Source organism: Hyposmocoma kahamanoa, unplaced genomic scaffold, assembly GCF_003589595.1.
Source record: "Hyposmocoma kahamanoa isolate Upper Pololo Valley unplaced genomic scaffold, ASM358959v1 100021, whole genome shotgun sequence".
Taxonomy (NCBI): Eukaryota; Metazoa; Arthropoda; class Insecta; order Lepidoptera; family Cosmopterigidae; genus Hyposmocoma; species Hyposmocoma kahamanoa.
In genome coordinates this window covers 16,102,925-16,130,165 of record NW_020653200.1, presented here as the reverse complement: position 1 = coordinate 16,130,165, position 27,241 = coordinate 16,102,925, and the positions used below count along the sequence as shown (strand labels likewise).

Here is a 27,241-nt window from a genome sequence, read left to right as displayed (position 1 = left end):
AAAGAACAGGATCACCTCCCGTGTCATCGTTGTAGCTCGTGTTTGTGGAGGGAACAGGTCAGTCGCAAAACCAATAGTTTGAAAATTGTAAGTGATACACTGAGCCGTTGAGGTTGACAAATGGATGAATCAATACTTGCTACAGTATAAGTAGGTACATACTACGAAGGGCTTGTGCGATTGCAGTGCTTGTGGCGGCGTCAGCTTGATACTCTTCGAAGAAATTTCTGAGATAAAAACTACTTTCTAGGACACTAATACCAAATGTATACCCTCCCTCCTATTCGTCTTAGTTGTCGACATTCCAGCCCGGCAAGTTTCTGACGTCCTGCGAGGGTGTGTCTATCGTGCAGCCGAAATAGATGACCGTTTTGGCAACATTCTAGTAGCGAAACTAGTACCTACAACAGGATTGGGCTGAGTACATTAGTAAATTTAACATAATTTGTGACCCAATGTGAATATTGCATGTACACTTTGGATCATTTTTAATTACAATTTATTTATTTAACTGCACATTTTTACGTTCAAATAAAGTCTTGCGAGTTGATTTTGAAACATTTGTAAACACAAAGGCGCCAGTGCAAAAATCTACAATCCGAAATTATGTTCATCATGCGTGCCAATATGGAGCTAGTAATATACCTACTTAGTCGAGACTGTCCATGAGAATTCTATGACATGACTTTCTCTATGGTAAAAAGTGTACCTGTATGAGGTCTTTGGGATGGTTTTGATCAGTTAATAATAATTATAATAGTAATAATAACGCACACATTCATAGCCCCATACTGGGGAATACCGTGAGTGCCATGGACACGCAAATAGACAACCATAAATTACACCCAAACTCACGAGAGATATAAATGTAGGCCATACAAATATTTCTCTCGGCCCGGGAATCGAAACCGTGACCTCTGCGTGGCAGTCAATCATGATAACGGTTCGGCCACGGAGGCAGTAACTTTTTTTTACTTGATAATTTGTTTCCTATAATGATGAAGGTAATAGCATCGCATTTTTTTTTCTTGTTTCATTCAAACTTAAATTACTTGATAATTTTATATTATACTACAGTTATTTTCGTTTAGACGACTATTACTAATATCACTGAAAGGAAAATATATGAGCAAAATACAGTATTTTTATTGAAGTAAAAATTAAAATAAAAAAACGTATAACAAAAAGCTGTAATCAGTTTACAAAACCTTTTCTACTTATCTTTTGCGACAGTATGATATATAAGCTTGTTGCGATTTAGTAATTACCATACATAGTTTACTTGCAGATAAATAACCAGGAGCCTTAAACACGCAGAAGAAACCCAAAAATACAGTAATAAAAATTAAATGATTCTGATGCTGCGTATTCACATATCAATGAAATTCTGCTAACGACGTCAAACCTGGTGGTATATCATTGGTATTTACATTGATTTAATAACTCGGTATGATTGTCAACAATAGATGAACTGACACACGCCGCAACCCGTTTAGTAACCGATTGCCGTGCATTTTTTTGCAAATGATACGGCTGACAGTTTATCACAGATGTAAAACTAGTTACTTCCTTTAAAATTACTAAAATACTAGACCTCGCCTGTCGGTCTGTCAGCGATTTAAAGTAATTGATTGGTGTAATGAAATCCGAAATGTAAAGTAGATACTGTATTTGCGCTCCTTTTAAATGATCACAATGTCTTCATGGTGTGTTAATTACTTTGTGACGAAACTCCGTGGGGGACTTTCTGTATGCATAATGAGTTAAGGGTGGCTCGCGATGGACGTAGGCGTTGATAACCGTCATCAACAGTATCGCGCAATTCATGTACGTGGACTTGTCATAATCTGTTATTTAAGGTGATAAGGGACGACAGGTAGTAAGTAGTTCGGGTGTGAGGAGATCCGGTCCACCCGCACCCCGATGCTGTAGACATAAATTCTACTGAAAAGACCAGCATACACACAATCAACCAGCTATTGCTACTAGCTGAGATAGCCTTACTCTATACACACGGAAAATGCGAGTGTTGTTTGTGACATGTGATTGGCGGCCGGAAAGCCGCACAGCTGGGCAGCCGGGTGCGACGTCGGAAACTTCGTCTAGTCGCTCTGCTCCTTGGCGTCTACATACCTACTTAGAGCTGACTTTGAAAATCACTAACATTTTCACGACGGCGATTACCTAGTACAGTTAAGAGCACGTCAAGCTTGACACTTTGAACTTTGGACCATTCTTATCGTAAGCGGCACAGTTTTGGATTTAAATCTTGTGTCAAGCTTGACGTGCTCTTGACCCTGTACATGAAGATGGTAGGCTTTCTTACTTTTTGGCAAGCCCAAGTTAAATACCGAATATCTCATTCATCATGAATTAAATACTTATGTCTCCTTTTCGTAGTGGTCCTAAAAGAGTAACCATTGGTAGTTCCATATCACAAAACAGTTTGGAATAATCGTTTAACATTCGATCGATCTAATCACCAAAATCTGTCGGTTATTAAAAAGACACCAATCTGCGATTTGTGAGTGGCAAAGTTTCTTTGTAATCGGTTGAAAAAGTAAATTTGCTTTGGTGAAACTGCCTAATCTAAATTAAACCAACTCGTAAACAAAGTTTAAGTGACATTTCTGTAGGTACCTACCGTTGTGTTGTTTCCTGAGTTGACGAATGAGTTCATTTAACAATAATATGAGGACTCTGATTCCCAACTTTTAATATAACCTCTACATGTGAAAGAAATTCAAAATATCTTTATATTATAGATAACCAATAAATGCTAGCTGAGTCGAAAGGCAAAATTCCCTTATTAGAAAAAAAGGTACCAACTGAGGTAAGAGTACTCGAAATGTCAGAAATTGCAAAAAACCTTTTACCACACATTTTATATGAAAGTTTTTGTTAGAAACGATACTGGCCACTACTCTACAAATAAGACTTAAGTAAAACCAAATTATAATCATATCACTATTTTTTTAAATTTGGAACAGCTTTGTTTTGTTTAATTAATAGAGAATTATCACTTTTAAGACGATTTTTAATAAAAATGTTCTCAAGTGTGGAAACAAATGAATTGAAACACATGGTTCTATCAAATGGCCACCGTGCTGTCCTGATTTTTTCTTTGGGGCTATGTAAAAAAAAGATATTTAAAAAAAAGACACAACAGTGTTCAAGAATTGAAAGACGCACTTTCAGTAATTTTCAATGGAATGCATCCGAGTAGAATTTCAGCCGCTACTTGCTCTTTGCGGAATAACTACCTAGAATAACCGATTACTAAATGTCTCTACAAAATGTATGGTAAAAAGGTTTTTCCGAAAAAAAGTTTTGTAAAAATTGCCTTTATCTTGCTGACTGTATTATTTTTTTCAAAATCTGTGAATGCCAATCAAAATATCTTCAAAATTCATGGATAGTCTTCTAGAACCGTTTTCCTGTAACTACAACGATTAAGGTAGCTGGCCTTGCTGCCCCGTCTCAAATTTACACCCTGTATATGAGTTAAAGGTATAGGTGTGATAACGACTTAACAAAGCTAAACGGGTAACTTCCATATTTTTGTCATCCCAGTAACCCGGACTCGTATATACAATATAATGTAATAAATAACCTTTTGTATAAAGTGCATTGACGTCTTCAATTTGACGTCGTAAATTTGAACATGAACAGGAATCTTATTATAAAAAAGTATGCACTGTAATAAATTTGTGACTTTGTGGAAACGACTATCAAGAATAAATAGTTTATTTTTTTATGACGAAAACGGATATTATCTAAATAAATTATATTTTCAATAATATACTGCGATACCAGTGCAGTGTAATATTGTTATTATACCTTTACACGGACCTCTCAAAAATTAGGAGTTTTACTTTTGTAGTAAGTTAGGAATTAGAATCTCAACATAGCAATGTCGCCATTATGTGGTCTGTGGGTATCGCAAATGTCAGTTCACGCCATGTCTCGCTCGAACTTGTTAGAAGTAATTAATTTCCAATTTCAGAAAGTAATTTAACTTGCCTAACATAATCATTAACTTAATTTGACGAGGTTTTTATCTTAATTGCTTGATACAAATATCGTACCGTGCGGCTCCACTTGTCCCGTCTACATATTCCGCACGTTTCGACCAAAATGCATACATTTTCAACTTTAGAGGTACACGCAGGCGTAAGTGTTACCGTCCAGTTACACGACGCGAAAGTTGTTGCGCGGTGACCGCCCAGTTACCACGCTTTCACGTAAATTATTGGTAAATATGAATTCTATTTACTATAGACAACAACAATAAAATACCTCGGTGGTTTGTATTGTTCCGGCTGTCGTGTAGACCAAAAGACAAGCCACTCTCGCCCGCGCGCTCAGGATGCTCATTTAAGTTAAAACGTAAACGCTAAATAAATAGAGCGTATTTTGCCATGACACGCGCAAGGTGCGCGGCGGCCACACGGTCTCCGGACGGCGAGAGCGCAATGTAATTCGTGTCGAATAAATACGCCCTTAGGCTGATTGGAGTTTATTTCCTCCATGCGCATCTACTTTTTACAATTTACACTGGTGAACACCAAAATTTTCATTAGATGTCATTAATTATTGGCATCGTCTGATGACATTGTCATTACCGTGGTCGATACTTACGGGTGTAACATAATAACTGTCGTAGTATTTGCAGAGCCGCTTAGTGCGCGATAATAAAATAGTAATAGTGGTCGCGGCGGCGCCGTGTTAGGTATACTGTGGCGCCGTAAATAAGCACGTCACGCGGCTTCAGTTGCGGCGCTACTTTGTCGCCAAGTGGGGCAGGGGGCGCGGGAGGCGGTGGCGAAGGTAACTTCGCGAAATTCCTCACCCGACGTGAACAGGAATCACACGTGTCAAGTGCTTGGGTCATGTCTAACTCTACAGAAGGACGTGCCACTGTACTGGCAGATGATTGGAGTGTGCTCAGTGTCATTTATATTAATGCCTATGAAATGTTGCCCGCTATAATCCGCCACTGGCAAAGCCTCTTCCATTATGGTCACGTCACCTCCAAATGTTTAAATCGTCTATTCTATCAAATGTACATTTCATACTTAAAAAAAAGGTTTTTCATCGTTAAATATTTTATTCGGGTCTCAGTGACTTTTAGCGGCGGCACGGAGTAGCTCTTTGTGGTGTTCTAATGTTGACGAAAAGGTAAAAGTACAACATGCCATATTTAATTTATTTTTCATTGCACGGTACTTAAATACAATTTATATTTACTCGTAAGTCATTTAATCTCCTTGAACTGCGATAAAAACACAGTCTATTTGATCATGGCAAGATGTGCTTGGTAGTAACTATCATAGGGGTTGTAGTATTATTGCTGACGGCAATATACCTGTGAATATTATATTGAAAGCAAGAAAGTTACATTCTCCATTCCTCCCTAGTAGGATCAGTATGGTTTCTGGGAACCGCTATATATATTTTTTACCGCTAGGTATGTTCATACATAATAGAACCCATCTGAGACCCAAAATCGGCCTATGATCGTACCCACAAATAATCTGCAATATTTTAAAGGAATCGCGTTTCATATTAGTCCAGCATCTAACCTGAGTCTACATGAATTTTGTTTGATATCACACAGATCCATAAAGCGTAAGTTATTGTTACAGGTGAGGAGCCGCAGTCGCTGCGCTTGCACCGCAATAATCGCTCTCTTTCTTTTTTCCCATCAACCTTTCTGCTTAGTGAAGTGACAATGTAGTGACTTAATAATAGTGGTTTACTACTTAACTATAATAATATTTAGTGTACAGTCATGTTATAATCAGCGTTATAATATGTTACCATAGGTTAGTTTTCCTTTTAGTGTTAATGTTAGTGCCAATGACGTATTGACCCTGGTAAGTTATATCATAAATTTAAAGTGATGAGTTGGACATAGTGTGCCTACCGTGAACGAAATATCGTGCGTAGCCTAGTGCCGATAGTACGTATAGATGTCTGCCGCGCGGCGGCCCCGGCCCGCAGTCGGGTGAGTCGTCGCTGTCATGGCTCAACCCCAAGCGCCATCGCCGGGCGGCCGCGGCCGCCGTGCGTCTCGCGCGCCTCCGCCGCTCGGCCGCGCCAGCTCCGCGGGCATGGCGCTACCCATGAAACGCTCCTTTAGCTCGGAGAGCGGGTCGTCCTCCAAGCGTGACTGGAAGATGCGCCTCAGCCTGCGCAGCCGCAGCGGTCAAAGCGTTGTAAGTACTTTACAATTTTACTTCTGTTTTCAATAACAAATTAAAAACAAAAATAAATTCGCGTTCTTGTGAACATTCAATTCAAAACGTTTTTCCGCATACATTTTGTACCATAGATCTTAAATTAGCTATGCACCCTGTAAGCAATGTGAATTCTACATTGTAAATAATTATTTATTAATCTGAAATTAGATAACTATAACATAAAAGTATACAAATTAGTACAATACGCCAAAAGTAAAATTAAGTAGTACTTACATAGTATTTAGTATAACATGGTCTCAGGTAAAGTAATAAAAGGTCATTTTAATTTATCTAAGTTAAAGTTACTTTTTGCAACACGGTTTAAAAAAATCCCTAAAGATATGTAAAACTAACACTAGCTCAACACCATGACGTAACTGCTTCAGGAAATAACATAAACAAACGTGTCTCGGTATCCTTTCTCCTCTTTCTTATTTTCTATATTTATTGACTCTGTTACACACTCTCTCTCTTCTTTCTTCATCTTTATGCTGATGACCTCCAAATTTACATCCAGTCGTCTCTTAACGACTTATCATTTGCCGTCAATGACGTCAGTCTGTTCTTCCTTCAATCTGTCTGTCTGTCTGGAGTCGGTCTTTTGGTTTACTCATCAAAAACACAACGTATCTCGTATGTACCTTACCTTTACCACCTGCGATTTTAGATGGTGTTCGCATTCCGTATTTAGACAAAGTTGAAGAAATTGGGGGTAATTTTAGATCTGTGTCTTACATGGAAGCCCCATCTTCATTGATATGTGATTATATATTTAAAAAACCACTTTCATTACAAGGTATTTTTTGGTTGCATCCCCCATTCCAACTGTTAAGTTTCTATCCTAAGGTTGCCTGGAAGAAATTGTACTGTGGCTTACTCTGTGATACTTAGGTTACTGTTCTGTGTTATCTTTATAATTTTTTATGTGCAATAAAGAATATTCAATTCATTCATTGATTCATTCATTCATTCGGTTTTACTATTACTTATGAATAACCTTTTACCCAATAACTGCCGTGAAATGACTGCTAATATATTGATAAGATAAGATAAAAGCGAATTCATTCACTTGAGTGTCGGCCGCTGACATTTACAGCGATACCCAACCGAATAAATATAAATATTAAACAACATCACATACGTTGCTCTGATCCCAAAGTAAGTAACTAAAGCACTAGTGTTATGGAAATCGGAAACAACGACGGTACCACAAACACCCAGTTCCAAGACAATGTAGAAAAGTTAGTTTTTCTACATTGACTTCAAAGACCTCAAAGATGGTGACACCATAAAGCCCGGTGCGCAAGCAACTTGACCACAGAGGTCGTCAAAATTTTGCCTCAGCAAAGTTTAGCCCCTGTTCCCAAACTTATTTTGTCTACTGCCCACTTTGAGAATAAATTATTTTTAGCGCCCTCACTTTTTCACCTACTTAAAAACCACTATAACTTCAAATTAAATTAATTATTGTGAGCTATATTAGCGGAGACTAAACATTCATTCTAAACGAGACTTTTACTATAACCCGCAAGAGTTAACTTGAGACCTGAGCGCAGTAGGGAGTACACAACGGCGCTCAGATCTCAAGTTAACTCTTACGGGCTACACCTGCTAATAAGAATGATTATTGAAATACAACTTTATAGAATTGAGACAGAGTATCTTTTATACAAAATAAAACAAACATAATCGATTCTAATATAAACACTAATGTGAGGAATTAATCTGATGCTGTTTAATAAATTTGTGTCACCACGTTCGGTATTTTGCAAACGATTTCTCTTTTTAGTAAGCATAATTGTCACAGCACTAAAACCACGTTCACACAAATATGACGATGGGAATGCTATCAAGAATCGTTGAACGATTGACCACAATCCAGGGTACAATTGCAGGATCGGTTTTTGTAGCGAAAATTCTTGGTAGCTATTTTTGAACTTGATTTTTATTTCCTCGTTCGTTGTCAATTCTATAAGTTCTTCTTCCAGCTGAGATAATATTGCTGTGTTAACATTTGAAAACAGATCCAACACCCAGTTTAGTATTTCCAAGTTCAAAATGTCCTGGTATCGTTCGGTGAAGTCAATGTGGAGGTTTTTCAAATGTTGGGAGTAGGAAACAAGTCGTTCTTACTGCAGAATACTGATAAATTCGGGAAATTGTGAATCTCACGTCTGCCCGTATTCTTTTTGTGTAGAATCAGTTTGGCTGCGAAAGCAGCAACGACATTTTTGGTTTTAATTAAATTTAGTTCATCGCCTTACAGTTGGAGATTCATGTCGTTGAACAATTTATACAGGTCTGTCGTATAAGTTATATCACTCTTTGATGTAATGAGCTTGTTGCGCAATTCTGTATCTTCAGTTTCCAAGAACTCCAATCACAGAGTCTAACAGGTTGTAAAATCGAGTCAGACAATTGCCTCTTGATAGCCAACGAACTTCAGTATGAAACAATAAACGGTTGAAATCTTCGTCATCAGTAACACAAAGCTGATGAAATAATCTATCATTCAAAGAGCTGTAACGGATTTTATTTACTGCTTTGAGGACATATTGCAGTGATCGAAATAGTCGTTCACTTGAATTTCTAGCAACCAAATGTTGTCTACGAATAACGCAATGTACAGCAAGGACATCTGGAATTTTATTTTTTAAGTACGCTATGAAGCCTTTATGGCACCCTGTCGTAGCCGAAGCGCCATCCGTAGCAACTGATATAATATTTTTCAAGGGAATCTCTTTCTCATCACAAAACTTTTCCAATGTATTGAATATGGTTTCGCCTTTTGTATCGGCCTCTAAGTTTCTAGCAAACAATAGTTCTTCACATATTTTCTCATCTTTAATAAACCTCACGTAAGACAGCAACAATGCTTCATTAGTTGGCAAAGTGGACTCATCGAGCTGAATTGAGAATTGACTAGTCCTCAGATGATTGCACAATGATTCTTCAATGTTTTCAGCCATTTCATCAATTCGTCTTTACACAGAATTATTACTCAAAGGATTTTTTCGGATAATATCTGCGGCCGGTTTCTGAAGCACAGTAGTTATTACTTCCTTTATTGCTGGCAAAATTAACTCTTCTCCGATGTTGTGTGGTTTGCCTTTTCGAGCAATTAACAAAGAGATATTGTACGAAGCTCGAAGTCCGTCGTCATCTTACTTAGCAGCCGCCAAAAAGAGTTTTGTTACACTTGGCTGAGTATATGCTTCCTCTCTAGGTCCTGAAAATATGCTACATTCTTGTCTTTCTTATCTGGATGCATTTTATTCAAATGATCTTGCAGTCTTGAAGGTTTCATTGCTTCATTCGAAAATGTTTTTAGACATAGAAGGCACAAATGCGACAATGGGTTTGTGAGATTTTCAATGAATCCGAATCTAATATATTCCGCACAGTATTGCCGTCACTTCTTTTTTACTTCCAACATTGTTTTGTTTTGAGTGTTGAACTTAAGTACTGCTTATCTATTACGCGCGAACCCGCAAATGAAAATAAAATAAATGTTACGTTGTTTATATAGGATTGCATAAGCAGCACGCAGCGACAGGAATAAAACAAACATGCATAAACTCGTTTATCTCATTCGACGCTCAATCGTACTCAACAAGTAAGAACAAGTATTCTATAAACCAGCTGATTGATACAGGAATGCATAAATCGGGTTATTAGAGCCACACAAGAACGGACCATATATTAAGAATTTTTGTTTCATACTATAAATCTCTACACTCGAAGTTGTTGACGATTATTTATGCGAGGGACAAATTATCCAGTTAGGTAGGTCCAACTTCAAGGTCAGTCGTCGAATCCGACTTGCCTGGGCAGCGTACAGGAAGTTTCACCATATCTTTCTTCAAAACACCACAGTGTCACAAGTGTGTGTAGCCAGTAATGATTTACGGCACTGAGACGTGGTGGCTCACTATGGGCCTCATACTAAGGCTGAAGGTAAAAAAAAAATGCTCGAAGTTTCACTGATTGACGAGATTGTATCAGTAATGAGGATATTCTCAAGGGAACCAGAGTAACCGACATAGCCCAAATAATTGCAAAACTGGCAGTGAAAGTGGCAGAGGACAAGGTACATTGCGCTAAGAACAGAGTGGCGATGGGGTTGAAGAGTTCTCGAGTGGCGACCGCGTACCGTAAGACGCAGCGTGGGCACGCCACCCACAAGGTGACCTGGTTAAGATTGCGAGAATCTGCTGGATGCAAGCGGCGCAGGCCAGGTCCCTGTGGCATACTTTGAGGGAGGCCTATATTCAGCAGCGGACGTTGGCTGAAATGATGATGATGACAACGAAATCGTTCATGATAGATCTTTCAAAACGGAGTATAAATCTCCAAATTCAGAAAAATTCACAATATAGAGTTATGACTGTACATTGTACTCCAGTGTTTGTTTACTCCGGTTTATTTAACAATGCATATACGTATAACAATTTATTTATTTGAACACCAGATTCCCGAGAGCTTTTCATTCCAATTACAGCGGAAACATCAACAGCGCGGTCGCGTCCTTTTATTGCACTGCAACGCGAACGATCACGTTCGCTTGTTTACAAACCAATCGAAACGTCCTCGATCTTCGTATTTGAACTAACCATTTAGTTCATAAAAGTGTTGGAATCCACAATACACCAGACGTAAAACGAAAATGAAAAAAAAGCGACTACATTTTTGAGTAGCACTTTAAATCGAATACGGCCCATTGAAATCTACCAGAGCATTTTTTACTGTTGATCATTTATATGCTTTTTCGTACGTAACAAGTACAGACACAAATACTAATTTTCCTTTATATTCCAAATAAAGTACTTCACTGGTACAGACGGTACCAGGCACTGCAATAACTTTTGTTAACCGACTTAAAAAAAGGAGGAATTTCTCAATTCTAATGTATTTTTTTTTGTGTACGTTACGCGATTGCTCTGGCGTTTGTGAACCGATTTTGATGATTTTTTTTTTGTTGCAATCGCCAGCATCAGCTCAGCATTGGTACCATTTAAATTTGAAGAAAACATTCGAACTTAAAGGGTGGCAAACTAGGGGATTAATCCAGTTTCGTGCACTTACCGTTAATTGATTTCTATAAAACTTGGCAAATAGATAATCCAATAAAAAGGCCGATAAACAAACTTTCGAGATCGACTTTTTTCTTAACAAAAAGTTATAATTATGGCGTTTAGATGGTTTTACGCGTATTATAATAAAGTCGTAAAGAAGCTGAGTAGCTTTAATATTTTACAGTAAAATTCTGTGCTATCTATTGAAGACATCCTATTGAAGAAGCTAAAACCTAAGCTTTAAGAAGCTGTAAGCTTTTAGAATTTTTTATAACATAACAGTTGCAGCGGCATTCAAAGTTTTAAATGGCAAAGATCTGAGGGGCACTGCAACTGCGCCCGTCACTCTGAGACATAAGTTGATTAGTGCCATGTGCCTGTAATTTCACCAGTACTGTAACCCTTCTAAACCGAAACGTAGTAATGCTGATATTACTGCTTGGCGGCAGAAATTGGTAAGGTGGCAGTACTTCCCTGGACGAACTCTTCCACAAGAAGCTTTACTGTTGCTGCCGTTTGTCTGTGCGTTTGTAATAATAATTTCCACTAAGGTTTCCACGGTTTGTCAGATTACATATGTTAAGATAACATGTATTAAACTTCGATTAACATTGTGTTTATTGTATTTAAATCGGTTGACAATTAAAAGATAAATCAATTTTAAAGAGACGCTTACAGAAATGTGATCAAACGGTTGGACGTACGTGAAAAAATAATGCTACAAAAATGTTAATCATCAGTAGATCCACAAAAAGTGAGCGACACGATATATTTATCTTTTATGTATTTAAAAAAATATATTATATTTAAGCCACAATAACGGTTTTACATGTGCACATATACATGCATATCGTTACGCCTGTCTCCCACTGTGGTAGGCAGGAGCCATGGACCTCCTTCCGCTACGCTCCTGACAAAATGTTTTATTATAATTAATATATAATTGTTAATATTAATATTTATGTAATTTCTTCCATTCACATTCGCTCTTGGCTGGTATCACAGCTATGCTTACGGTCCGGACGGGCTGTCCGCCTGCGGGCCATCCGCTTGCATAGAATCTACAGTGCTCTGATTCATTGACTTACAATTATATGGACGTCGGGTCCGCGCTAAAAAGTGCCCGCACTTGTAAGGCGCTAAAATCGTATACAGAGCGCGACACTCCGCTTTAGTCTTCATTTGTTCTACGGACAGCGCGATACTGCGATGACATAACAATTTAAATTTCGAATAGGTTGACTTGGGACATTTTTTCGTGGTATTTGTATTAGACCCGTCGTCCAATTATTTGTAAGTCAATGCTCTGATTCGAGTATTTAATTTAGCGCGGATATTCATGGAAGACAGTTGCCTACAATGAACGCACGGGTGGTTTGTGGGGAGTTCACGCGGAGCGTGTTCCTTACGGAGCAATCCGCGCCCACTGTAAAACGATGTTCTGACGTCACACGTGTTACTCCGCTCCGGCGCTAAGCGCGGACGTTCCGTAGATAAATCCGCACTGCTTTGAAACCACCCTAAATTTGTGCGGTCAATCGTCCACTATTTATTATTTCTACATGACTAAACCACTGAAGCATCCCCCTGTCTATCGTGATCACTACATCATCCTCTACATCAACGGTTCTAATGATAAATAAAAAATTTAAAAATGTTCTAATCGTTTTATATTACGCTATGACCATCAACCGGCCAGACGCTGAGAGTGATCGATGTGGATTACAATATAAGCTGCTTTTCGCACGATGAAATCGCCGTGGCCCTGCAGCGTGTTATAACGTAAGACGTATGTATGCATTAATACCCGACAGCTGTACGTCAAATATTGTGTATAGGACAGCATTATTGTGAAGAATATATGTATAAGTATATATAACTAACCAACAGAGTTACTTTTATATATATTAATATTATTCGTAAGTGATACATACATGTTCACGCGTATGAAATTGCGTGCCCAGCTCCTCCTCATCATGATTTGTTAAATTGATCACTTTAGGAGTCAAATTCATATTCGAAATAGGTAAATAAATGAAAATATAATTTTTGAAATAGAATTATGAAATTAATTAAACACCATTACTCATTCATTTCATAACACAGACTCCTCTGTGAAAAACGAGTAAATAAAGAGTATAGGTGTGCTTTTTTTTTAAAAAGCAAATATTTTTGCTCACACAAACTTTTTATTTTGAGTAACCTCTAATATAGTTAAACTGTTTATCTCATTTTTGTACAACTTTTATATAAAATTCGCCTTGTCCAGACTTGTCCATGGCGATCAGAGATTGGCCAGATCATTACTGTGAATTTGACATGACTTCGTTTACATTGTAAGGATTAGAAATTATAGCTTCGTTTTAGCGTAGCGTAACCGTGGATAGTATACAGATTTTTTTTACGACACCAAGTGACAGAGTGCACAAGTCCTGCACCTGGTGGTAAGCGACACACCTGTCCATAGCAGTTGCAGTGCCACTAAGATCTTTAAATCGCAAAGATCTGAGTGGCACTGATCTGTTTGTAATTTCACCAGCATCCTTAACCTTCTAAACTGGAACGCAATAATGCTCACATTACTGCTTAGCGTCAGACATAGGTAAGGTGGCAGTACTTCCCTGGACGAACTGGGATTGTCGATGGCGACTCAAAAGATTCCTTTTTGAAAAGATAGACATTTTCCTACTCTTTAGCGCTTTAAGAGGATGATACTACGACGTAGACAGCAAAGAGTTGGATCGTTTCGACGCTCCAGTCAAGAAGGCCGGCTGAGCTAAATGTGAGAAATGTTGTCTATGTAGAGTAAAAGCTCAGATGAGATGAGATGGCCCATCGAAACAAACTTCAGTCAGGTTTCTCCGCAGATGCTGCAAAGGATGGAGAAGGCGGATGAATTCGGCATTTTGAGCCGTATCTGTAAATATACGTAAAATAATCAAGTGTTAGCTATGCGCGTGCAGTGCGCTTAGGAAGTCAGTAAAAAGACCATGTATGTATAGTGAATTACAATAAATATTATGTTTCGAACGCATGAAACAGTTAAGTACCATCGCCAATTCAACTGTATGTCATTATCATAGACCAAATAAATACTAGTAATCATAATATTGGAACGAATTCAGAAGTAATTATTACTTGTCAAGCACATCATTAACTTAACAATGGAATATTTTTTTCCCTTCCCTTTCCCTTTGTTATACGTCTCTTACGTCAGTACCGATACCCTGTCTTCGTTCTATATTTATCGTGCTCAAGGGTACTAAGACAGACACTATTTTACGAGTTCCTAGCATTAGCAGAACTTTTAAATTGAACTAAAGATACGGACGTGTTCAGTAACTATGAATATACATAAATATCTGATAACTGCTGGTTACTATCTGAACGCGGTCGCCGCGTAAAACCTGTTGAAATTCCGGATTATTTTTCTTACTTTCGGACGACGATCGACTTTTATTGCCTATATGTTTAGGTATTGGTACTGTTAGTTTTACACAATAAATAAATAAATTTGTTGTAAATTAATACGTGTTTTACTACTCTAAGTTGCCTGTATTGTGTGGGTGTGGTGAGACATTTATGGCCCACCTATTGTACTACTAGCTACTGTATTAAAATTGTATGTAAATAAATACCTACGTGTATATGAAATGGCAATAAATTGATATAATTACGTACTTAAAGTTTTTGTTTTAATTATCAGTCTAGTTGCAACCAGAAAGTTTCAAAATAGGTTGGTGTAAATTGGCAGCATTTCGTTTTCAGAAAATGCCCTACGCTATGACTATGGTGAATGGCGTTTTTATGAATATATTTGTAAAGTAAGCATTATAAGATCATATCATTGATTGTGAGTATACGTTTTCATGATTACCATTGAGTTCTTAGGTTTTCGCGATTATTTTCAAATACATAAGCAGGTATAAGGTTTACAACAGAGTTATTACGCATCTGCGTCGTAACTCCATGGTAATTTTTTTTTTAAATGAATACAACTGTATCCATTTAGAAATTCACTTATTTTTAAAGTAATTAAATTTCTATAATTTTTTTGGTCAATAATTTCAATTTAAAATATTGCACTGAGGGTCTAAATCAGGAATAGATACTCGTTTGGGTCCATTAATATGACAACACTTTTTGTTACACTCTGTATCTCTAACATTTTGTGTCATGATAGATTAAAACCTAATAAATGGTAAATGTTGCATATCGACAGGAATCGTATTATGGAAGCATATACATTGCCCCTTCAATGGATATGTGATTTCCTGAACACGCCTGCCAATAACAGCCCGTTTACTTTATTCCTTGTATAAAATTATGTCAGTGACTATTTTCCATGAAACTCTTTTAATAAATCATATTTTAATGAAAGTATGAAATGAATACATAGAACAGTGGAATACCGCTTAATAAAATGGCATCTACTTTATTACAAGAAAGAACATCTGCAACGAGCTTAGACTACGGAAACTAAAGGACATGTTATGTTGACATATATAAATGAGACGTTATATGTATATGATGCTTATCGACATTGAAAACATAAACATATTACTGTCTTTAACTATTGCGTGCGGTCTTAAACCAAAAGAAATAGCATTACATTGGTCTGTGTCAAAGACGGGAATCAAAAATACGTACCGTAATCGTAAATGCCAACTGTGTCCATTTCGCAGTACATGAGGTACATGATACGGTTGTCAAAGGGAAGGACATCAAACGTCAAAACAAATGTTTTTACAAGTGTTTTATTGAATTATTCGCTTGTATTCATTGACTTACAATTATATGGACGTCGGGACCGCGCTAAAAAGTGTCCGCACTTTTAAGGCGCTAAAATCGTATACAGAGCGCGACACTCCGCTTTAGTCTTCATTTGTTCTACTGACAGCGCGATACTGCGATGACATTACAATTTAAATTTCGAATAGGTTGACTTGGGACATTTTTTTCGTGGTTTTTGTATTAGACCCGTCGTCCATTTATTTGTAAGTCAATGCTTGTATTGTAATAAAATGGAAAAAAATTAGAAAAAGCGAAAACCGACCGAATGTAACGTTGTACAGGCACGTGTTATTTTACTGTCTATAAATCACACAAAAGTCTAAATATTTCATGTAATTAGACATATTTAAGTAGTTTATTCATAAATCTTGTCAAATTTTGCTTTGGTTTCTTCAAATTGCCTGTTTGTTTGTATATTTTAGAATAGAATAGAATAGAATTATTTGTATTCGGATTTTGATCCATAATAATGTTAGTAATACAGTAAATTTTTCTTACGTGCTATGGTTAGTGCAATACAAAATTACTTAATTTTAGTGGAAAGTGCATCTTGACCACGACCCTACGCACGTGTAGTTGCACCCAATGTAGTTGGTAAGAGCAGTCCAGCCTATTGGCAACAACGGCTAGGATGCTATTAGCGCTGCCGCGCACACGCATCATGAGTGAGGCAGCCTTCTTGCGCATAATGGCATGAAAGCCATCTGTGTGCACCTCCGTGAACATGCACTACAGTGTCGCGGCAGCCCCACTAGCATCCTAAAAGCGTTGTTATATTGCACCCTTAATGTATTCAGGATTCTCTGCGTATACTTCACCCACAGGCTGCTTGTGTAAAAGTTTTGGCAATATGCTTTAAATACACTCTTTACATCTTTACATCTTTGGTGCAACGAGCAAACCTGCGGGCGAGCATATTACATCTAACAGACAGGGCCCGTCTTTCCCTCTCCATGTCGGCACTATCCTGCAAGTTATCGGTTACCCAGTGACCCAGGTACTTAAATTCAGAAACACGACTTATCTCACTACCATAGAGAAACACCGGCGGCACAGTTCCAACAGAACCTGCCTTCGGCTTTAAAATCCATGGGCTTCCGCATATGTCTCACATATCCTGAGCAGCTTACCAAGTGCACTGATCGCAGGAGTCAATTTTGATGATTGTTGTTAACGATTATTTTGAGATAGTGTTGTTCTTGGAAGCGTACATATTATCGATATTCTGTTATTAGAATAATTCACAACGAGGTTTTTATTATTTTATTATTATTATTTTTACTATTTCAAGTTCACCTACAAATCAAAAAAGAAAAAAGAATGGTTGGAAATCATAGGAGTGCCGAATATAAACACTTAATATTTAGATTAAACAAGACTCATTTACTAGGCATTCTCAATTCCTGAAAACAAAATTATCCACTCGTTTCCGATTTTTTCCTACTGACAACTCTAACTACTAAAAATTCTTATTTTATAAAGCCAGAAATACAATGACCATGTTGGTCCAACGTTGCCGGGAGAAGGCCAATACCAACGTATAGACAGCCTATTTGCCTTGCCTTGCTATCGTTCGGTGTCACTCGCCTACGCCTAGCTGACCGAATGAAAGCGGGCGCGAACGTGTATAGAGCTCGTTTGACGTGGTTTGTCACAACTCGCTGTCACTCGTGACTACTTGTCTCACTTCGGAGAAGTGTCGATTTTTCTGCACAAATCCAAGGCGCTCGGCCAATAGTAGTCAATTAAAAATTAATTGACATGGTATAATGCATGTGAAACATGTTTATACTAACACCGTCTCTTGTTACATCTCCCTTTATACCATGTTTTAAGCAAATAAACGTATGATAATAATATTATTATTGATAATATTAAGCTTACACTATTTGGAAACTGCTTAAAAATTTCTCTGTGACAATATGAATCGTGAGGTTGAAAATGTATAGGAGATCTCCAGATTTATGTTTCAAATTATTTTTTTTATATACTTTCAAATTACATTTTTTCTGTGCAAATTCACTTTTCGTAATATTTGAGAATTTGTAAACGCAAAACAATAAATTCAAAATTTCATGTGACATTCCCGGATATTCCCATTTAACTTAAAATATTCCCAAATGGAATATTGATCTACTTTAATTAAATGTTTGCATGTCGATAATGATTTATCGATAGATTACGACACTAAAGAAATCCGCCATTGGTTCGTTCAATTTTTGTTTAGGTATGCACGTTCATTCCGGAAGTAGGGCAGCTCCTTTGTTTTATTTTTTTTTCCATCCTGTATAGTATGTACCAAAATGCTAAATCTATGGTTACGAGACGTGAAAGGAGTAGGTACGTGAAAAAAACACGCAATTTTGGACCAAAATCCTGATGTGGTCGCCGTCTGATGAAGAACGTAATTAACACAATTAGTTCCTTTGACGATGTTTATTGGAATTCCTCGTTGGAATCATTACATATGATATAACATATACGGCATCATAAAGATTGCTTTATATAGACTTTGGTATTGACCAAAGTCTATATAAAGAGTAAATTAATGTAAACGTGTAAATTAAATCGAGATATTACACTACAAAACATTTGTTACAAATACAAATAATAGTAGGCAGACTCTCCCACAGCCGCGGAATCCTTACTTAAAGATAGCATTGGAGTTAATCTTACTAATTTAAAGTTTCGTCGTGTACTTCCGAAAGACGTTCTTAAAGCCTGTAAATAAAATAGAAATAATAAACTGCTAATTTTTCCATCAAAGTCATTAATTCTATAGTTGATTCTATTGCGCCATAATTAGCGTGTGTTTTTAACAAATGCATTGATGACGGGGGCTTACTGACAGCATAAAGCAAAGTTACACCTCTTTTTAAATCTGATAGTACTCGTATTTCAGAATTCACCAATTTCAGACTTATTTCATATGACTCTCAGAAATATATTTGGGACAATATTCTTAATTGACTGCGGTAGGTGCTTACATTTTTACAGTAATATACATATGTATATCAAACAACGTTTAATCATTGTAACAATTTGAAACGTAATTTGCTTGCCTATATAATAAAGACAATTTTGATTTTGATGGAGCAATACAATCAACTTACTATATTTAGTGGCAGACGAAATTATCGACTTGTTACTCCAAATCGGATTTGACTAACATTTCGATGGCTTTCTAGAATGGTGTCCTATCCAAAATTAATTAATCTATCAGGTATATGGTTTAGAAACATCTGAAGCATATCTAACGTGCAAAACCGACGAATCATAACACCGGTCCATCTTATTACTTGTCCATTTTAGGCAACAAAAAGATCGGTGTTTTTTTGCAAAGTAATTTTGAATGCAGCTTTGCTATAAAGACAAATATGAACAATTTTGGTTTGTGCCGCTATTATTGAAAGGCAGCGATATTAGCAATTTCTGAATAATATCTATTTTGAATTTAAATAAAGAATATACGACAGTAACCAACGAAGTAGTTTTAACTGGTGTTTACCATCAAATCAAATCAAAAATTTATTCGAATGAGTGTTATAAAATCTTTTAACCTTTTTTTGTACAGATGTTATCATAAATTAAATTATGTACTAAGTATTTAGAACTTTCGTGAACCAACTTCCAGTGTTTCCACAACAAGGCTGCTGAAGGACGTATCAGGTAGGCAGTTCTCTTGCGTATTGTCGCACTATAGCATAAGTATCTAAAACACTCAATTTTCCCGTGTTACGCCATTTTTCTTCTCACGTTAACAGCCTACTAATTTTACACGCCTGACTTTGAGCACATGTTCCCACTGGAAATTCTTTTGAACTCTTTCGTCCACTTGTCTCTGTTATAATTCAATTAAATATTCCAATATTCATACATTTTGGTGTAAGAGATAGTTCTACTATTTCCGTTGATAAGCAATTGTTCTTCTATAAGTTATTCTATAAAATATTACTCCTTCGGGTATTCGATCTTTGGCAAAAAGAGTATTTTCGCTCTTGGCTGATTAGTTTTTCAGCCTCTTAATTTTGAATTTAGATGCTAGTTCAGGCCTTTCGAATTTGGACACAGATTTGACCAGCTGCACCTGCTCATGCAATCATTAAAGGCGAGTTGCACCTTTTCCGGAGCGGCTCGACTCTGTCCACCTGCACCTCCATCCTCGGGCGTTAGTTCGAGGGCAGAGGTTTCTGACTGTGCGTTACCTCTCCTTTTCCATCCTCATTATCACTTAATATCTCCATCTTTTACTTACACTTTCTCAAAATTTTGCTTTTCCCCTTTTTTATACAAAATTGTATGTTAACCTATTAGTTCTTTACCATTTTAACGCTCGACTTAAAAGAGGGGAGTTCTCGTTTTTAAAGCCTGTGTATCATAGCCCTTAAACGAATGAACTGATCTCAGACCGGTTTTTTTTAAGGTTCATTTGATCGGAATGATTTTTAGTTACGTTTGATGATCATCCAATAAGTTGTTTCAAGATCATCGGCTCTTCTTCCTGTTTGTGTAGGAATAATTTATCTAATGTTGCTACCATAACAATCTGCGGACTCCTCAACTCCTCAACTACTTACAGAAGAACTGTCGTGTCAGGGCTCTTGTCGAGTAGTTGGCTTACAGGTGGTGATTAAGTCTGATGATAGCGCAGGAAGGAAGGCACAGGAGCACAGCTTTGTTAAACGTGGACCCATCGAGTTAAATTGATTTCGACTAAAAGTTGGTTGACGGTCACATGATGGGAAGTTTATCAAAGGTAAAGTCAATTTGTATTCACTGAATGTCATTCGAATCGAGTGGTCACCCGAGTCACAGCCGACACCACCTATTTTACTATTTTTTTCGACATTTTTCAATATTTTTTAAATAATTTCTTATTATCAATTTAAGTTGGTAATTAAAGTTTTGTCCACATTATACTTGTGACATATATACTTATGTGGGATTGTATTCTAAATGAAAAATTTAAATTCAATTATTAATATTATGATTATTTATTACGAAAATAAATTAAAGCATTATCAGATACCGCTGATTAAAATACTAAAGATCCAGTTATTCCTTGCAATCCTGCTAAAGCCTAAATTTGTCGTAACGACTCTTAAATGGCATTTTTGATAGAGTAATTTGCTAATTTGCAAAGTTTTGCAAACTTATCACGTGAATTGAGGCCATATAAAACCTTCGCCTTTCCGATACTACTTTTTCTCAAATATACGAAAGCCTTTCCTACTGTGGTGACTTTTTAACCGACTTAAAAAAAGGAGGAGGTTCTCAATTCGACTGTACGTTCTTTTTTTTGTATGTATGTTACGCGATAACTCCGGTATTTGTGAACCGATTTTCATGATTCTTTTTTTGTTGGAAAGGGGGTACTTCCATAGTGGTCCCATTTCATTTTGAAGAAAATCATCCACCTCGAAGGGTGGCTGTTCACGCATGAAGATTCATTTTTATAAATTCCGCCTAACTTTAATTTAGGAGCAATTACTTTAATGGTTGATTTTGCTATTACTCCAATTCAAGGCGTTTTTCTCTCAATATACTTTGAGTAGAATTCCACGTACTTTTGAGGTCGGTTTTTTTAGTACTCTGTACTGAGATTATTACTTATGCGCAGTAAAAGAACTTAAAATTATAGGGAACATTATTCTTTCTTTGGTTATATCTAAATTTTGTGCAGGAAATAAAGAAATATTATTATTATTATTATTTGATATCTAAATCTAAATCTTTAAAACTTAGTGGATATATTGGAATCCATGACTGCTAAGCTTGAAATAAAACATGAATTTAAAAATTAAAAAGCCTCCCACACAAAACAGCGAACTCTAAAAAGTCAGTAATAATAATTGTAATGAGGTGCTTATTAATTTTCAAGCATTTTTGATCCTTTAAAGAGTCAGGGGACCGCTAAACAAAGTAGAGCGTTAAAACTAGCGAACTTGAAGCATACTAGATAGCTACTTACGTAGGTAACAAAACAATAATGTCAATTCGTTAAATAGGTGTCAACCCAAATACCTAATACCCAACACATGCTGAACTTAAGAACTAAATGCCAGGGAAATATTTCACTGTCAAGGATAAATTCAGAAAAAACTTGGATAAGGAGGGAAGCATTTGCAACTTCGGTTTTTAAAACGAACAAAATACTACGTTTAATCATATAGACGAGTGCGAAAGATAAAAATCAGCATTGTATAGTCAAAGACGCTATGGTACGGACCATACACCCTAAGGGGCAAGCTGATGAGATAGCTTACTTTACGAAGTTCTAGATCCCGGTGGTGACACAAAATAGAGGAGAAGTCGTTAAAAACTAACAATTTACACCTTCTTCCCGGTCAGCAATGAATCATTTCATAACCCACTGATATCATATCGTACTCACGTTTATTCACTAACCCAATTTCAATAAAGGATCAATCAAGGAACGAGCAGATTAAAGCGATCGTGACTAGATTAGTTTGATTGATTTCACATAAGCCTCCTCTAGGAAGACCTTCCTTTAGGAATTACCATTATTCGAGCACAGTAACTATTGCAGTTTCATTGCATCAACGCATGCAATAGTCAACAGAGAATTGAGTGTCGATTGATCCCAGGGATTTAATTGAAATTTTCTCATCGCCAATAACATACTAAACAAATTCTAAAGAAAAGTACAGATTTATTTACACTAAAAATACTATGTGGATTTCACAGTTTGTTGTTGCACAGGATGCGCTGCGCGGGCGACGCTGCGCTTCGCTACGCGCAAACAGCGGCGGCGCAGGCGCAGTGCGGTCCGCCGACGAGTCGGGCCGCAGCACTCCCGCAGCCGCCCGTGCCTCGCCCTCCCCTGGCGACACGCCCGCGCTCAAGAAATCCAACTGGGAGGTGATTGAGCACTTCTCCTCCAGCCGCTCCAAGAAGAGCCCTTCTGCGGTACGTATAGAAATAACCTAATAAAAAATATCGCAATAATTAAAATGTAATGACTTTTTGAAATCTATTTGATGGAAAGCGAAAATGTCGACAAGGATGATAAATGTTTGCCTCGAAGTTTTTATTTAGCTTATATATTCGGGTCATAAGAATATCCAAGTTGTATTGATCAGAAAACACAGAACACAGCAAAGAGGTTCACTTCATAGCTGTATGCATAATGTAACGACGTAGAAGGAAAACGTTTTGTACTAATTGATAGAACATTTAATGATAGAATCCTTATAAATACACAATAAACTTTCCGAGTCCGAGGTAGGTGTCAAATAAAAAAACATCATAGTATTAGCAAGTATCCCGCCTGTTCACTTGCATTATTATTTTAGTTGCACCTACATGTTGTAAACCTTAGAATAATAACGCATAGAATGACAGTTTCATATCAAACGAACTGTCACAAGTGAGGCAAAAATCAAATTCATGTAGGCTAGTTTTAGTAGTAGGTTAATTTTCGGTTTTAGTGAATATTTATATAAAAATACAAGTTGAAACGCGTTACTTCCTTGTGGAATGTGATGTTAGTATCTATTTTATGTTTGTCTGACGTATTTTTACACTCATTTACCGCACATTTCGTCATTTTAGCTAAAATTCTTGAGCTGTTCGCGGTGCAAGTTGACTTGAGCACTGAAGGCCCGCCCGCTCGTGTAGGCCCATTGAGCGCGCTTCAATTTACCTCACTTAGCGTGTGCGGACTAGGTTTCTATGCGTTATTATTCTAAGTTGTAAACATAATTTAAAAAAATTAAGGTATTCATCACATTATTATCGTGCTAAAATAACCGTTGTTGAATGCAATAGGTACTTATGTATTGTTACTTTTGTTACCAGCAATCCGGATTGGTATCTTGATGTATGATTATGAAACTATCACAAACATATTTTGAACTTATTTTTAATAATTGATTCTATAATTAATGCCGCTATGCAACGCGAGTGCATCGCGATGTTATTCGAACATGTGCTTCGGTACACGGCGCACGGCGGTCGTGCACATACACAACTCACGCTGCTGTACTGCTATGTTTGTACAGCGTTATCATACTTGTCTTATTATTATACTATGCTATTATATGTATACAGATTTTAACAAAAGGTTGATATTTTAATTAATAACGGACAAAGAATATTCGGCTTAAAATATTTACGTAATTTTATTTTATTAATTTATTTTAATTTTATAAGTTGCATTTAATTTTATTAATTTTATTTTACTTTATTATTTCAATGTATATAAACTATTTAATTATTTTTAGATTTTAATTTAGGTTCAGTGACCAGCAAACCCATAATCAAACTGGGTGGAATGTCGATTCCCCACCGAAGCGCGGAAGTCTTTCTTAATTTATTTTTTCCGGTTCTGCACATTTGCACGAGCAAATATTATTATTTATTCACAGCTCTGCACATTTACGCAATACATATTAACAGATCATTCCATTAATACATAATAAAGGACTCGACATTGGAATCGTCACAAATGCGTCATTATATCTATACACGCAGTAATTGGCATAAATTCATCAAAATAGGGCTGTTTCTGCACGTTTGTTTCGCGTTTTAGGCTCGTTTTTAACTGAAATACAAAAACGCTCACTGTAACTGGCATACAACATTCTGTCTCGTATAGTTAGACAACATTTAATATGATAAAATTCGATTCGTTTCAAACCAGTCAGAAGTTAAAAAGCTACCGGCAAATGCACACATCTAACAACTACGTCAAACTTACAACACTATTATAAGCCTATTTGGTGAGGAATAATAAGAATTTAAAGAAATATGTATATCGGTATATGTATACGTCATCGGCACATATTTCTAAATTAATTGTTTAAGCTCTTTTGTACCTCATGTACCTATATACCTATGTACCACCTGTACTTGAACTGAAAGGCAGGCTGAAATATATATGAACTGAGGCTCAATTTGCGACTCAATGAGAGTGGTGGCCAAGGGCGGGCGCGGGGTGGAATCGGGCGGCGGTTGCGCGCCATCAAACCCAGTATTTTCTTAGGTTAGCCATTGTGTGAACACAAAGCCGGGCAACGGCAACAACTACTGAAACATAACAACTTCCGCGGTCGCAAACATGCCCCTGTTTGTTACCGCGCTGTATTGTTCGCGCACTGTTTTGATAAAAAGCAGTAAAATACAAAAGAAAGTTGTGCAATGACTACCGCAACTGTTTTGAAAAACGGCTTTGGAAATAAAATCCCGACGCGGAGTCTACAGACGGGTGCATTATTTACGTGTCCAGTGCGTGACACCAAGACAACCATTTCATTATCGGATATTATTATTTAAGTGCATGTGCATATTGTCTGTCTATCTTTGTCTCTCTGTAGCATTGTAACTCCCAAACACATTCAATGCAAAGCGGTTCTTTTATTTAAAGGATACTTTAATAAGGGATAATCAAATATAGTTTAGAACCATGATTGATGATCACTGCTAAGCTGTTTAAAGATATTTTTAAGAGCTTTTTACAGATAGTGATTTCAGTCATAAAATAATGGTTATTTGTTATGCAAGGCTGCAAAGTTGTTGTTTGACGCGAGTGCTTGTATTGAGACACGAGCTAGCGACAGACGCTAAGATTAAAAATAGAATGTTGAGCGAAGTGTGGATTTCAAGGCACGAGAAGCAAAACACTTCGCTGCCGAGCGAAATACGTAACTTTTCACATCACCTATAGCGAGGTAAATGGTAGATGAAAGAAAAAACATTGAAGTATAAAACATCAATTTTTATAATCAAAAGAAAAAGTTTACCTTCAGACGAATTTGCACCTCATAATTGTTTTATTTTTGCTTGTGCTTATAATTTTATACGATTATTGAAATTATTTTAGTTCTTCGACGAACTAAAATAATTTAATAAACAAAATTAGTTATCGTTTTCAGTTTAATATCAACAATAATAAGAATGAAATATATCAACGGATTTATGTTACATAAATATTACGGGTGCGTAATGACGTGTACGTATGTACGACAAATGGCGTAGTTGAACAAGTCATTATGTTTTTTTTTCATCGAAAGAAAAAGTTAGGTGCACCACAGTCCATCATCAAGTTCGAATTTCAAAAAACGCTTTTTGCGAGCAGATTTCTAATGAGGAAGAACGCCATTCCGAGCTAGTGAGGTGAAAATGTTTTATTTTTACTTCCACTTGGCCAATCGACTTATGATTTGATTTATTATATAAATCCCATTTTTCGATTCGATCTTGATGCTCCTACTAGAACAGTCCACAGACAACCTAATTCCTCGACTACTTACAACAGAACTATCGTGTTTAGGCTCAATTATTATAATAAATAAATCTTGAAGAGTAGTGACTGATGGTAACTAGAATCCGATGATGGAGCAGGATGGTAGACGCGGGTACTCAACTTTATTAAATGTAGAGCCACGAGATTAGACTTGTTAGATTAGTCCCGGCGAGTAGTTGGTTGACTGATGGTGACCTGGAGGTCGATTCAGAACTTAAGGTACTTAACGATTTCTTTTCATTTTTATTCACAGCTTCTCAACCGGCAAAGGCTACAAATGTTATTCAGAACACAGTTATCGAATAAAAGCTGCGCAATGTCCTATTGTTTACAAAGTAATATGAAAATCTCTTATTATTTTAAATAAAGTCTGCTTTTGTTCAATTTAATTAATTTATTTTAATGCAATACTAAAGCATTCCTATATTTTAGGCCCTTAAAGTCTTAAATATGTATATTACTTCGTAAACGCTGTTGAATAACGATATCGTACCAAAATCCGAATCGAACGCTTAACTCCAAAGTCCTGAATACCACGGAAAGAGCCCTTCGATTCGAGAACAATGTCCAATAGAACGATTCGGTTAAAATATCAAAGAGTTCCGAATTCCTGGACCCACAACATAACATTCGCGTTAAACGTTCGATTCGGATTAGGATACGATATCGTTATCCACCAACGTTTACGGAGTTAATAGGTGAAATAGATTATAAGAAATATGAAAAACCTTCTATTTTTTTTTTTTTTTTTTTTTTTTTTCCTTACAGGCAAAATACCCCCCCCCCCCTTATTTTAAATGGAAAAGGGGATCCAAACAAGAAGGAACCTATTGGAGGGGTGGGGTCCTTCCTGCCCCAGC

The 27,241-nt window shown here is 36.8% G+C and overlaps 1 protein-coding gene across 1 annotated transcript in view; it reads left to right on the top strand.

Annotated features, from left to right (window-relative positions):
* The window catches only part of LOC113225892 (adenylate cyclase type 6), a 150,345-nt gene that overhangs the window by 39,781 nt on the left and 83,323 nt on the right, over window positions 1–27,241 (top strand). Inside the window, exons 2-3 of the mRNA XM_026458362.1 lie at window positions 5,649–6,221; window positions 22,838–23,041. Coding sequence (XP_026314147.1) covers window positions 6,027–6,221; window positions 22,838–23,041 — 399 coding nt within the window. The 5' untranslated portion in view covers window positions 5,649–6,026. The remainder of the gene's footprint in view (window positions 1–5,648; window positions 6,222–22,837; window positions 23,042–27,241) is intronic.